This window comes from Alligator sinensis, unplaced genomic scaffold, assembly GCF_000455745.1.
Source record: "Alligator sinensis unplaced genomic scaffold, ASM45574v1 scaffold548_1, whole genome shotgun sequence".
NCBI classification, from domain to species: Eukaryota; Metazoa; Chordata; order Crocodylia; family Alligatoridae; genus Alligator; species Alligator sinensis.
In genome coordinates this window covers 321,847-335,007 of record NW_005842973.1, presented here as the reverse complement: position 1 = coordinate 335,007, position 13,161 = coordinate 321,847, and the positions used below count along the sequence as shown (strand labels likewise).

At 37.4% G+C, this 13,161-nt stretch overlaps 1 protein-coding gene across 1 annotated transcript in view; it reads right to left on the bottom strand.

Moving 5' to 3' along the window:
- Nucleotides 1-13,161, bottom strand: part of TRAPPC8 (trafficking protein particle complex 8) — a 75,269-nt gene that overhangs the window by 13,790 nt on the left and 48,318 nt on the right. The window contains exons 15-22 of the mRNA XM_025192835.1: nt 12,194-12,388; nt 11,860-11,990; nt 10,443-10,517; nt 9,875-10,001; nt 8,032-8,189; nt 6,596-7,038; nt 3,200-3,347; nt 1,138-1,234 (exon numbers count right to left, since the gene is read on the bottom strand). Of these exons, the coding sequence (XP_025048620.1) occupies nt 1,138-1,234; nt 3,200-3,347; nt 6,596-7,038; nt 8,032-8,189; nt 9,875-10,001; nt 10,443-10,517; nt 11,860-11,990; nt 12,194-12,388 (1,374 nt within the window). The remainder of the gene's footprint in view (nt 1-1,137; nt 1,235-3,199; nt 3,348-6,595; nt 7,039-8,031; nt 8,190-9,874; nt 10,002-10,442; nt 10,518-11,859; nt 11,991-12,193; nt 12,389-13,161) is intronic.

Genomic DNA, 13,161 nt, shown 5'->3' with positions numbered 1-13,161 from the left:
CTACTGGCAAGTTTAGTATCTGAAATAATTAAAAAAAAAAAGCCATATTGATCCAACCATTTAATTACTTAGTCATCACCATAGTATCCAAGCACCAAAGTCCACAATCTTTACAATTTCAATAGCCTAATGCCATTGCTAGACTTCATATTTAGGAACTGCTCATAAGCCAACTGTATAAAAATGACTTAAAATCAATAATGATTACTAGAGTCTATCTTAACTTAGACTTTATTTCTTATTTCCTAATGGATACATAGTTCTACCATACTATAATTATTCAGTACATTAAAAAGTCATAATTAGTAAACAAAACATTTGATTTTCTGGTCATTTCTAACTCAGTAGGAAAAACTAAGTTGAAGTAGGTAGCATAGGAAAGCTAAAGGGAGAACTGGATGAGAAACCAGTTCCAGAACCTGGGTGGTGGCAGATAATCTGATAATCTGTACAAGCAGCCCAGATATCTGAACTCAAGTTCAGACAAACAAAGTCACTATGACTGCAGATGAAACTCCTTTTTTAATTAATCTGCAGCATATTCATCTAAAAAAAATAAATGAGAAAAATAATGGTATATCTACATGACACAAACATCTTGTATAGAGCTACCAAAGCCACTGCCCTGGAAATAGCACAGCCTCATTACTGCAGTGCTTTATCTAGGCTAGTCAGATCTACTAAGCAGAAGAAAGCTTTAACCTGAGAAAAGGGCTGTGATAACACAGCTGTACTGTTATTACTTCTGCTTCTACTGCTCCAGCTACCTCTTATACAATTGCCATGGCACAGCCCTCTGCACTATTTTACCACCATAATAAATAGGATAATGATAGATGCAATTGGAGAGACAGCAGATGAAGAGCTGGGGACAAGGAAGTCACAACCCAAAACAAACCTCTACTAACTAACCAACCAATCCAAAGACTTAGCTTGATCTGTCAATGACCTGATATATTAGTATACTAATGTCTTTTCATGGACTTAGCCAAGTTTAAGAACTAGAACAATACAATAATAAAAACAAATTCAACATGCTTATGATTCTGATTTGGTGTCATTTCCTACAATTTTAATGCCTTCTTCATAAGCTTTTAAACAATTTATTTGGTGCAAACTATTAATAAAAATACAAACCTTTGTCTTCAGAGACCTTTACAGATTTCTGTAACTTCCAGTGTTTGCTATTGCTCGAAACTTGTACTACATGGAATTCTTTAACACCAGTTTCACTCTATTAAAAAAAAAAGGGATAAATTATGCCAAAGTGATTAAGACTTTATTCTACAAAGATGTGAAGACCTAGTTCAAAGTCTAGCATGCCCGACAGCTTTGAAATTTTGAAGGCTTTGATTTACATTTGTAAGAGTAACTATTAGCCACAAGAGACTGACCCTCCCCCTCCCCTACTGGTAATCACTGAACAAAATTAATGATGGGGACTTTTTTTTTTTTTTTTGGACAGCACCCAATTTAAACCAGAAAAGTAAAATAGGTGACGACACGTAGGCCTGAAGCTGGTTCACAGCTACGTAACTTAAAAACCCCCACCCAGTTTGACTCCATATCCAGTGCAGTATGCATTAGGCCACTCTCATCAACACCACTATTTGCTTAAGTTAGGTAGGCAACACCACCATATTACCACCTGGGACACCACGTTTTATTTAAAATAGCTTGATTCTTAATGCTGCCTACTAGTTCTGCTCTTTTTTCCCCAGCATCTTCCAAGGTAAGATGTTTTGTAGAAATGAACTGCATCTAAACTACTGAGGAGCTCTGTATGTGACCTACTGAGGCTGGAGTTCTTGCTTATCCCATCTCCTTCATGGTTAGGGAAATATTAGAAGCAACATAAAATATTTCTTTGATCCTACGTGGTTGCATTAATATGGTTTTCTGCATCTCTGGTTATACATATCCTGATAACACCACCCCCATTGTTAGAGGAACTCTTCCACCATACATAGCTGGTCTAACTATTCATTGCATAGTTCAACCTCATTTCCTTTAAAACAAACAAACAAAAACAGTAGAATTTCTTTGCAAAAACGAAGTGAGATAGGAACTTTCCAACTCCCACTCTCAAGATCAGGGCCTTTCAGTTAAAAGCAACTTGCGCATGGTTCACACGTTGAAATGAACCAGTGTTATGCAGAAAGAGCAAGGCAGCCATACAAGTAGCTGGATTCACATGGGAAGGAGGGGGAAGGGAAAAATGAGGTCTCCATTCCTTAAAGACTCTTAGAAGTCTCTCTGAAGTTTTTGCCTAAACCTAGGATTGCACCAAGTGTTTATATAAAGCAGGGGTCAGCAACATTTTGGGGCAGAGTGCCAAACACACCTGCAACCTCAACCTGTAAGGTATTGGCATGCCAGGGGCGGATGGTGGGGAAGCCACAAGAGGCCTGATCCTTGTTGTGGCAGTGCAGCCCTGGCCCCTGTGTCCTGATGTCCGCCCCAAGGCACGCGTGCCAAGCAAAAGGCCTTCAAATGCCACACTGGCACCTGTGCCGGGGGTTGCCTACCCATGACGTAGCGCATGGAAGAAGATGGAGAACTGCAGCCATAGGACATGCCAAATCAATGCACCAGCCTTACAACTTCAGTTACAATTTCACTCGTGGGGACCTATCCATTTGAGAGTAAGTGCAAGAAAACTCCCAAGACTCAAACTTGAAGCTGAAGTTACTCACATTCTTCCATTCGCATCTAGCAACAAAATGTGTGGCAGAAAGGGTTAAGCATACCACTGATATAGAAAAGCCAAGCTCTGCAACTTATCTCCCTCAAGAACGGGGAAGAAGTAGTTTAAACTACAACCCCTGAAGGGTAAAACAAAACAAATACAAAGACACCTACAACAATTCACATTTGGGGGTTCAGGATGTTATAATAGTTTCAAAGTAAAAATAGACAAGTTCTATTTAGGATTACCCCACTGTCAATATTTCACCAGATCAATGTATGTCAATATGCAAGTTACATTTGTCTTTTTTGGGTGGTTGTTTGTTTTTTTTAAACAAGACTGCACTAACTTGACCTTTGACATACTACCAGATGACCAAATACAACACACTTAAGAGCCATATCTAGACATTCCACTGGGAACAAGCCTTGGCAAAAAAGGATAAGGACAAAAATTCAAATCCCCTGCCCTAAACAAAAAAACAAACAAACAAACAAACAAAAAACTTACAGTATTGATATTTTCCACATCGACAAATACCAGCATGTTGTCCCCTCTGCCTTCTTCATCCTCAAGAGCATTACTCCTGGAGACAGTAGCTCGAACATTCAAAGATCGACTTGTACAAATGACAGCAGTATGTCTTAATACTCTATGACTAGAAAGAGAAAACAGCAGGTACTAAGTTGCAATACTATTACGGAGCTTCTGACTAACCAATTAAGATTTTACATTTGAGAAAGAAAACCAGGCCATTATAAAATTTCTTCCCCCTTCTCTACTGATAAATCTTCTCTTGAACCGAGGTATTACAAAGTAAAGATGGAACAACTGATGTTCATGTTTGAACCCACCCTGTTTGTCAGGCCCAAGGTTTCTGAAGAATTCAAAACAAGAATTGAAAAAACACCAACAGATTCACATTCAGCCATATGTAGAAAGTTTAATTAATTGCTGTTTCTAGATTTTAACGGATTAATCTGGTTAGATTAAATAAGCATTTTCTTCTTAAAAATCATCACTGAAGTACATTTTTTCAGTGCTGAAAGGCCACACCAGCTATGTCAGTGATTTTCAGTTCCTATCAAGATAAGAAACTATTCTTAAGTTTTTGTAGTTCCCTCTCTGTTGGCAAAAGATCTCACACACACTCTAGCAGGGAATTATACCTAGGACTTCCCATATCCCACGACATATAAGTAGCCTTCCTTCCTATCAAATCACTCTGTGATCGAAATAGAAAAAATGTGAACAAGCAGGACTACCAGAATCACAGGGATTGAAGGGATCTCAAAGATAATCTGTTTCAACCCCCCTACACAAATTACAGAACAGTATAAGGGGACCGCATGAGGCCATTTGCTCAAGACAGGAGCATCCCCGATTAAAGCATTCCAGTCAAGTGCCCATCTAACCTGCACTTGAAAATTTCCACAGATGGAGATTTCCACAAGCTTTGAGTAGTTTATTCCAATGCTTAAACCACCCTCAGTCAAAAAGTTCTTCTTATTAGCCAACCTAATTTTCCCCTGCTGCAGGTGTGAAACCATCAATCCTTGTCCTAAACTGTGTCCACAGGAGTCATCTTCATCCTCCATAAAACCACCCTTCAAATATTTGAAGACTCAGTGCAAACCCCACTCGTCTTCTCCTCCAGGCAAAATAGACAGTACTAGACAGCACTCCAGATGAAGCCTCATCAGTGCTGAACAAAGTAGAGGGACCACTTCCCTTGATTTGCAAGTACCACTCCTCTTAATACAAGCTAGTTGGCTTCGTTTCTTGCAACAAGAGGACACACAGTGGCTCATGCTCATCTTATGGTCTATTATGACCACCAGGTCCTTTTCTACAGTACCACAACCTAGTCAGTCCTTTCCCAGTTTGTTTCATCACAAATGCAGGACTTTGCACTCATCCTTGTTAAAATTTCATCCAATTGATTTTGGACCATTTCTCCTTTTGTCAAAGGTCATTCCGAATACTAGCGCCCCCACAATGTATGCAGAAAAGCTACTCCTCAATCATGCCTGTCTAATGCTTAGCCCACTTCTTCTTGAAGACCTCCAGTAAGAAGATCCTACAACTTCTCAGCAATCTCTTCCCCTGTCTTTCTTTTAGCGATAAGGATGTTTTTTTTCCTGATACCCAAGCTGAATCTAGCCTGATCCATTTTCAAGCCACTACTTTGCACCCTGACCTCTGCTGTAGCAAAGGAAAAGAAAAGAAGTTGTTCTTCTTTATGGCAACCTTTCAGATATTTGAAGACTGCTTTCACTTCTTGCCCCCCCGCCTTTGTTGGCTTTTCTATAAGCTAAAGATGCCTAGTTCTCTCATCCTTTCCTTGTATGGCTTCCTAGCTCAGTTTTCTAATCTATTAAGACCCATCTGAAAACTACTTCTATCCTCCAATGTGTCTGTAATCCTTCACAGTTTTGTCATCTACAATTCTCTCAGGAAATACTCTATTCTGGCATCTAAATCATTAACAACCAACATGTTAAGTAGCACCAGACCTAGAACAGATCCCTATGGGACCCTGCTCAAACCCTCCTGCCATTCTACACAGCTTTATTAGGTGCCTGAAAAGCCCACCCCTCTCTCAAAAGGGCAGGCTGGAAGAAACAGAATGCTAGATGCCGTCTCAAGAAATCAAGACTCCAGCAGCATATCAAATGGTACCAATGACTGTCAGGGCTATCAGACATTTCCTCATTCCAAAGAGGGATAAAAGGACCCAAAAAGTATAAAACATACACACACACGCTCTCGCTCTCTCTGACAAATTGATCAGTGGATAGATTGTTCCTAGATTGTTTCCCTGACACAGAGGATAGACTTACTGAAACTCAAATCTACAATATTAGTGCTTGGAGTAGGTACAACAAGCCATGATTATAAACTATCCCTGTAATAACTGGCAAGTATAAAAACCAAGACAAAAGAGAAGAATCCCACGAGCAAAATTAAAACGAGCGTGTGTGAAATCTCTACTCAGGTCCAGAGCATATAAAGCAGGGCTATAGCATAAAGAAACCCAAAACCTAGAATACATTTGTTCACCAGCATCTTTATAGGCGACTATGACCTATTCAAAACCAAGATGCTAACAAGTCACACTGCTTATGAAAAGAGCTACTCTGTTGCCCCTTCAAAGCAGTCAGAGAGTCTGGACAAGGATTGAACCTCAGAATAAGCAATGCAAGTCACTCTTTGCAGGGCTAGAAGGGTCAGGTTGAAAAAAAAAAAAAAGATAAGAAAAAACCCCAATTACTGCAACTTCATGCCATCAATGAAGCTATTTGTGTTTAAATATTAGATTAAGTCAGCAACTTGAAATTTCTGGCTATGTGTTGGATTGAAGATAAATTTTTCAGACTCATAAATGAGTAGGGCTTTCTTTTATAATATACAGGAATAAAGTAACTGATGCCCTAAACCAAAGAAGAATGAAATATTGAGCCTTTAAGCAAGAAAGCTATATTTTATGGATACTGCTTTAAGACAATGTGGAGCTTTGTTTCCTTAAAAATGGAAGCATATTTTGAGAGATCTTAACTCTACAAATACCCAAATTCAGTTCAACAGGTACTGACCAGAAAAATTAGCTTTTAAATATCTTTATGGAACTAAAGATCATGTTTTGCTCTCTCATAGCAAAGTTAAACTTTCATTTTTATGATATTTGTTTCCAGAAGAGGGGCAGTTAGCCACATTAATCTGAAGTCAAGCAGAAAGGAGGGTAGATTTGCACTTTAGAGATTAAGTCAGATGTGTAGCATGAGCTTTTGTGAGCCCAATCTCACTTCATCCAATGCTGTTACCAGAGACATTAAACACTAGATTTCCCCAAGCATGTTAAAGAATTCACTAGGTATGAACCAAGTTAGAAGAAAGTTAACTTACCACATTTTTGAATGTTTTCTAATACTTTCATAATAGAACAAAAAATTTATTTCGTGAACACCCTCTTCATCTGGTCCACGTAACCACATTGGCAGCTGGACAGAAGCCCCAGGAAGGAGGACAGAGTCCAGAAGTGGAACATATATCACCTCAGGCTGACTTCCTGTGCCAACCCCAAAGTCTCCAGAAGAAGCTGATGACAACAGTGCTGTACGCAGAGAGGTAGAATCCGTCACGACAGTCTTGTAAGCACTACAGTTCTCAGAAGCCGAGGGACTTAGTGGTGTTAGAACGGCAGTATTTCCACCAAACGTAAAAAATTCTGGATGTTTAGATACAACTTTCAGTGCAGTAAGAGGACACTTGCTCACATTCACAAATTCTACATGCGCTTTTCTGATTTCTCCACAGAGCAGCCCTGTAGGAAAATTTATAAAGAACACCTGCATTGGGGGAAAAAAATTCATAAGATTGACCATTTAATTTTAAAGACAGATTTATGAAAATAACTTAAAGCCACCACCATTTATAAATTTAAAATAAATAACATTAATACAACTATTCAACAACCAGTTTAGTAATTCTGTTGGTGTTTTTACCATCTAAGGGTAAATGAAGTGCCAAAAAAATTAGTTCTGACAAACAGAAAAATCTCAAACGCTATTTTGTCAGGTTACAATTTTTATCAATAAAGTGTATTTGTTCAATTTCTAGAGGTTGTACATAAATACATGTGTACATTTAAATGGAAATATAGCTATAGATAAATATTATGTTCTTAGGTTTCACCTAAGATCCAATAACTCTTAACTTTGAGGCTAAGTACAGGTAGCCAAAAAGCCAGAGGCTAAATCAATTCAATCTTCGCAGGTTAGTCTAAGCTGCATTGATTGAACCGATAAGCAACTGAACAGACATTCACTTTTGATTCCAGAAATGCAGCCACATGCCTGTAGTGGCCCAAGACAGAAGCCACAAGGCACTAGAGCATGCCTCCTTGCTCAGCTGGAGCAGACAGCTTGGGCCAGGGCTAGCCCGCCCATTCTGCAAGGGGCAGTTTGCAAGGGAGGTGCAAAGCTTTGTGGGATGCTGGGGGACTGCAAGTTAACTTGATGGTGGAAGGGATCTGGGACAGAAGCTCAATAAACCCAGTTAAGTCTGATATTACATTGATCCAGGTTTATCTTAAACCAGTTTCAGCCATTTTGAAAGCAGTTCATATGCACCAACCTTCTATTGTTACAGATTTGAACCAGTTTCCAACCACTTATAATAGTTCACATGTAATTTCTGTCCCTAACCTAAATGGGCAGAAAGTAAAGACTGCAATTCTTAATACTAGGTCAAAAGTTATTGATACTATAAACAGCAAAGTAAGAGTATCATTCAATACTTTACTATAATCAAGTTAGCAGCAACGGGGAAAAACAGAATACCTCCAACAAGGGCATTTCCTCTGTAATAATAGGATCTAAACGGCGATCGGGTCCATATTTAATGGATGTTTTTTCTTCTTTTGTGTTATTAAGTCGAGGTCCCTGGATTTCTAAATCCTGACGTCCTCTTACAGACAACCCATTAGAGACAAGCTTTCCTGAAACAGTTTGAAATCATGATGTTTTATAGTAAAAATAAAGTTAGTTGTCATCTCCAATTTCTAAAGCTTATACTAATGAGCCTGATCCAAAGCACACGCCAAAAAGAGTACTTGCAAATTAAATTTTGTCATTTTCCCTTAGATTAGGAAAGGAAAATATTCAATCTTTTAAATGGCAACCTCCTAGATAGGCTAGCATTCTTAACAGACATGGCACTGGCAATAGCCGTGCAATCTGTACCACGCATACATCTGCAAGTGTTCTGGAACAATCAACTGTCTGTTTAGGAATGGTCAACTTTGTGTATAGTGCAGTCTATACCCATTCAGTTCTTGCCCCCTGAAAATTGCCAGGAGATAAGGATTTTTGGGATGTTAACACTTCAATCACCTCTAACCTGAGCCAGAGAGTATAAGAAATTAGAGAAAGATCTGTCCTGAATAGTTAAGTAAACAATAGGAAGCAAGTGAGCAAGCAAGCAAGCATTTTGAATTATGAAGTTATAGAAGAGATCATGATTGTTTAACATCAATGAAAATTTTCGGGAGTAATTAGCTGTGTAGTTTTCTTTAAAAACAAAGAAGGGTAGCAAAGATCACCTACTTCTTGTACCTTTTACAATATGAAAATGAAGATCCTTTGCTTCTACCTCATAGCAGATGAATTTATTAATCTAAGATGGCTTTTCCTTTTTTGTAATATGACACTTAATGATATCAAGTTTGAACTCGTGTCAATTTTCTTTAGACACACCCATTAATTCTAGTAATTTCTCTTTTATTTTAAGTAGTAGTTGTAAACTAACTCTACGCAAATGTAGGTTTATGAAAACTGGAGGAAAAATTAAATAGGAAGATGCCTCCAGTCCCTTCCTTAAATTTATTCCTCCTCAGTTTATGCTCATTTTTTCTTGCACCAATTTCACTCCTTAGCATAGATTCTCTCCCCCTAATGACTGTCCCCCTGAAATAGCTGTAGCCAGCAAATCATATCCCCTCTCAGCCTGTTAAGATGAGCAAACCAAGCTCTCAGACACTCCATTTCTCATTACCCAGCTACTCTTGTCCCCACCTGTTTCATTTCAGAGTTCACCTTTCTTGAACATAAATGTAAACTGTATTCCACATCTTACCTCTGCCTTGTACAATGGCATTCACACTTTCCAACTCTATGAAAAAATACCTTAACTCTATACATTCTAAAATAAAAAAGTTGTTTTTTTTTTTCCATAGTTGCATCACATTATAGGGTGGCTGTGCCAACAATATAATATATTCAGGCCCGGTCATCTACATGTGGTAAAGGGACTGGAGAAGACAGCCAAAAAAGGAAAGGTTCCATGCAAGGAAAAAAAAAAAAAAAAAGTTTCTGAGGCTGAAAGAGGCAAGACATAGTAGCTGCAAATTTCTTCAAGTATTTGAAATTTGATTACTTTGGGACTTTTTCTTAAGCCACATGCAAAAATAAGGAAGTGGTTAACACAATTAAGTCTCTTCACACCCTCCCCCCTTCCCCCCCCCGAATAGTTTTAGGGTTCTGCTTAATTTTCCTTCTCCCTCTTTGGTATGATCAACCCACCCTCATCCCCAGTTAGTCATCACTGTTTACCTAGCAGATTTTAATGCTATTCTGACACAAACCTTTATGTCTTCACAGTTTTAAGAGAATCCGGTGTCCTTACCTGTTTGCATTCCAATAGAAGGGTCAAGTCCATCTAATGCCGTAGAACCCTGAATACTGCCAAGATTGTAAACGATGCCCAGAACGTGTAGCTCCCCTGTTTGATGGGGAAAGAGCTTTAGTCTCGCCTGTGGAGATACGTTAAATTTTTGTTGTTGTTGCTACTAAAAGAAAATGTTTACATTTAATGTCCTATTTTAATACAAATGTTCACAGCTATACTTAACATTACATAACCAGACAAAATATAGTCACAATTAACCATTTCTAATTCCTTATATAAAATTTCTAATATTTTTGCAAACTGTACTTTGTTTCCAATTGAGCTGAAAAAAACTGTCAAGTACATAGGAAAAAGTTCTTCAAGAACTTACTCCTAATCTGGAGTAAAAAAGTAAGCTTATAATGGAAGTAGAAAACAGTAGATATTGCTAATCTAGAACTATAGTAGAAAGTTATCTTACATTTAGTTTAACGGATAGAAATGAAATAATTGTAGAGGCTTAACAAATCTATTGCTTAAGTCTATATTGTTGGGTATCTACCTATGGGATAAAACACTTACTTACCATTTTTGTCTCTTCGCTATTAATTAAGAACTCTGCTATTACTTCAGCTCCAATGACATCACTTCCACATACTCCCTAGGGAACAAGACACACAACACATTGAAGCCATTTCCTTAATAATGTCATTCTGAATTAAGCATCTACAAAACTTAGTTTCTGCAAGTGTTTTGAAATGTCTTTAAACCAACAAGAGAAATCATATAGACATGGATCAATAAAAAGAAAGGAGTTTGCTAGGACTCAACACATTTAGAGCATCACAATTTGGCAGGTTGGCCACTGCTTAGTCAGAGAACAACTTTGAACAGAGTTGGAGTTCAACTCTAATGTTTACATCATAACCACTCAATAATGGCAATACCACACTTAAGGATTTTATTGGTTCTTGTATCAGCTTGAAACAGTTCTTGTATCAGCTTGAAACTCAAGAAAACAAAAAGCAAAAGTTTTCAGAAGAAGTGGGTTTGCCAAACCACAATCATGATATCCTCTTTCTGTAGCTGCCTAGAAGTAAATCACGAATGCTAAATGGATGCCATAGTATTAAATACAACAGTTTGACTAGGAAATCTAGTCTATGAGTTTCAAAACAGCAGATGCCTTTAAACAGTAAAATCTTACCAAACAACATTTTAACAGATTACCCCAAGAAATGTCAGTTAAGGAACTACTAAAACTATGATCAAAATTATTAGAAAGTATCTTATATGAAAGACTAACTAAACATTAGCTCCTCCAAAATGGGAAAAAACGTAAATTAGAGATGAACCCAAAAGAGGTAGTGGTTTAGATAATGAACTAACCCAAAACATAACATAAGGGACTTTGGTGATTACAAAACCATATGGATTAGAAGGAAAAAAAGAACTCACTCTCTCACACACACACACACACACACACACACACATATATTAAAGATTAATACAAAGTTCAAAGTACCAAGCTTTGACTAGCTGAGAACAGACGACGCAAATGACTTAATATTAGGTCTACTGTAAGTAGGCTTGATTTTATTTTAATAAAAGAGACCTTTTGTATGACCACTTGTTAATTTAAGTTTCGCACTGTGTTTGACAACACCAATTTTTCTCCTATAATGAGGGCAGGAAAGTGGTAACTGTTGGCAAGCATAGACATTTTAACAGTCACCTGCTGTAAGCAAACCCATTGTTTTACATTTTTAAGAAAAAGTTAAATTCTAAACGCACAAGATGAATGTCAGTGACCTTATTAGTGTTATCCTCTCTTCCTATCCCAGATTTTTCCTATCAGGCTCATTCACTGTTTCAAGTCAGAGCTTAGAAACTGCACTGTATATGAATTTCTCATTCATGATGTTAAGATGATCCATATGAAGCAGCCATGTTAGTTAAAACTGGGGAAAGAGAAGGGTCACCAACAGCAAAACATTACTTACCAACTCTTTTGTTTCTTCATTATGCTTTACACTGAAGTCTTTTGGTTGGAATTTCCACAGTAACGATAAGTCAGTCAACAAAAGTGGAACCTTCAATGGATTTCTAAAGGCTACTTCCACCGTTATTGGTTCTATTTAAAAAAAAAGGACTTTAAGTTTTCAGATCATACTAGGCATGTACAATCTGTTCATTACTGAAAAATGCTCCTACTTAGTTTTCCACTCAAATAAGCAATATCACACATACAACTTCCATTTGTTACTGTAAAATTTAAGCTTCTTTTAGAGTATCTAACTACTTGTAAATTAAGAAGTTCACACATCATCATTTTACCTTCTACTACAGCAAGTGGAAACCTGGAGTTATCTGAATAACTGTTCAAACAATACTGCGTTGGCTGAAAATTTGAAGGTATTATTCCTTTGTTAGCCACAGCCACAACTTGTTCCTCGAGCTCCTTCCACTGTTGTGAAGATTCAGAGTCATATTCTTGATCAAGACTTATGTGTGTGGCTGCTTGCTTTTCACCTAATAGTAGAGAAATCAACATTAAGTGGCAAAAGACAGCGGTACAAAACCACTGTACTACAGAACTGTATTGACACGTTCCAGGTCAGAGTTTACAGTCAATATCATAAAGTGTTCCGATTAATTCAATAATGCCTCACAGGGTCATAATGCAAAGCTTTATTTACATGCATTGAAAGAATAATAAAGAAAAATAGTCAGCACATTTTGAAGCCATTTGAATGTTTTCAAATCTATTTAGAGAAGCGTTTCTCACAATTTAATTATCAAACGTAAACTGAATAAAAAAAAAACCTTATGAACATTAAGTTAAACATTTCGTTTAGCTCATGGACAAAAAAAAAAAATGCAGCCTCAACTAAGAAATGTTAAGATCTTAACTAAGAGTAAAATGTAGCCTTAACTAAGAGTAAGAAACATTGCATACAAGGACCTTAAAATGTTTTACAAACATGTTAGGGAGGGAAAAGCACTATGCCTATTTTGCCTGTGGATAAACTGAAGTAGTTGAATATAACTAGTGTTTCCCCAAAGTGGCACGTGCAACCTGTCTTGCCTTCACTGTTAAAAATGAAGTTGGTTATCAGTCTTAAGAAAACTCTCAAAAGTGTCAAGCCTATAATCAGTTTAGTGAGGTATACTTGAGCATGTCAAGATAATTTCCAAATAATTTCACTGATTGCTAAATCAAAATGACAACAGATAAAGACACTGATATTTTAAAGAACTTAATTTCTTCGCTGCAAAAGCAAGTGTTACTGAATGCTTCTTAA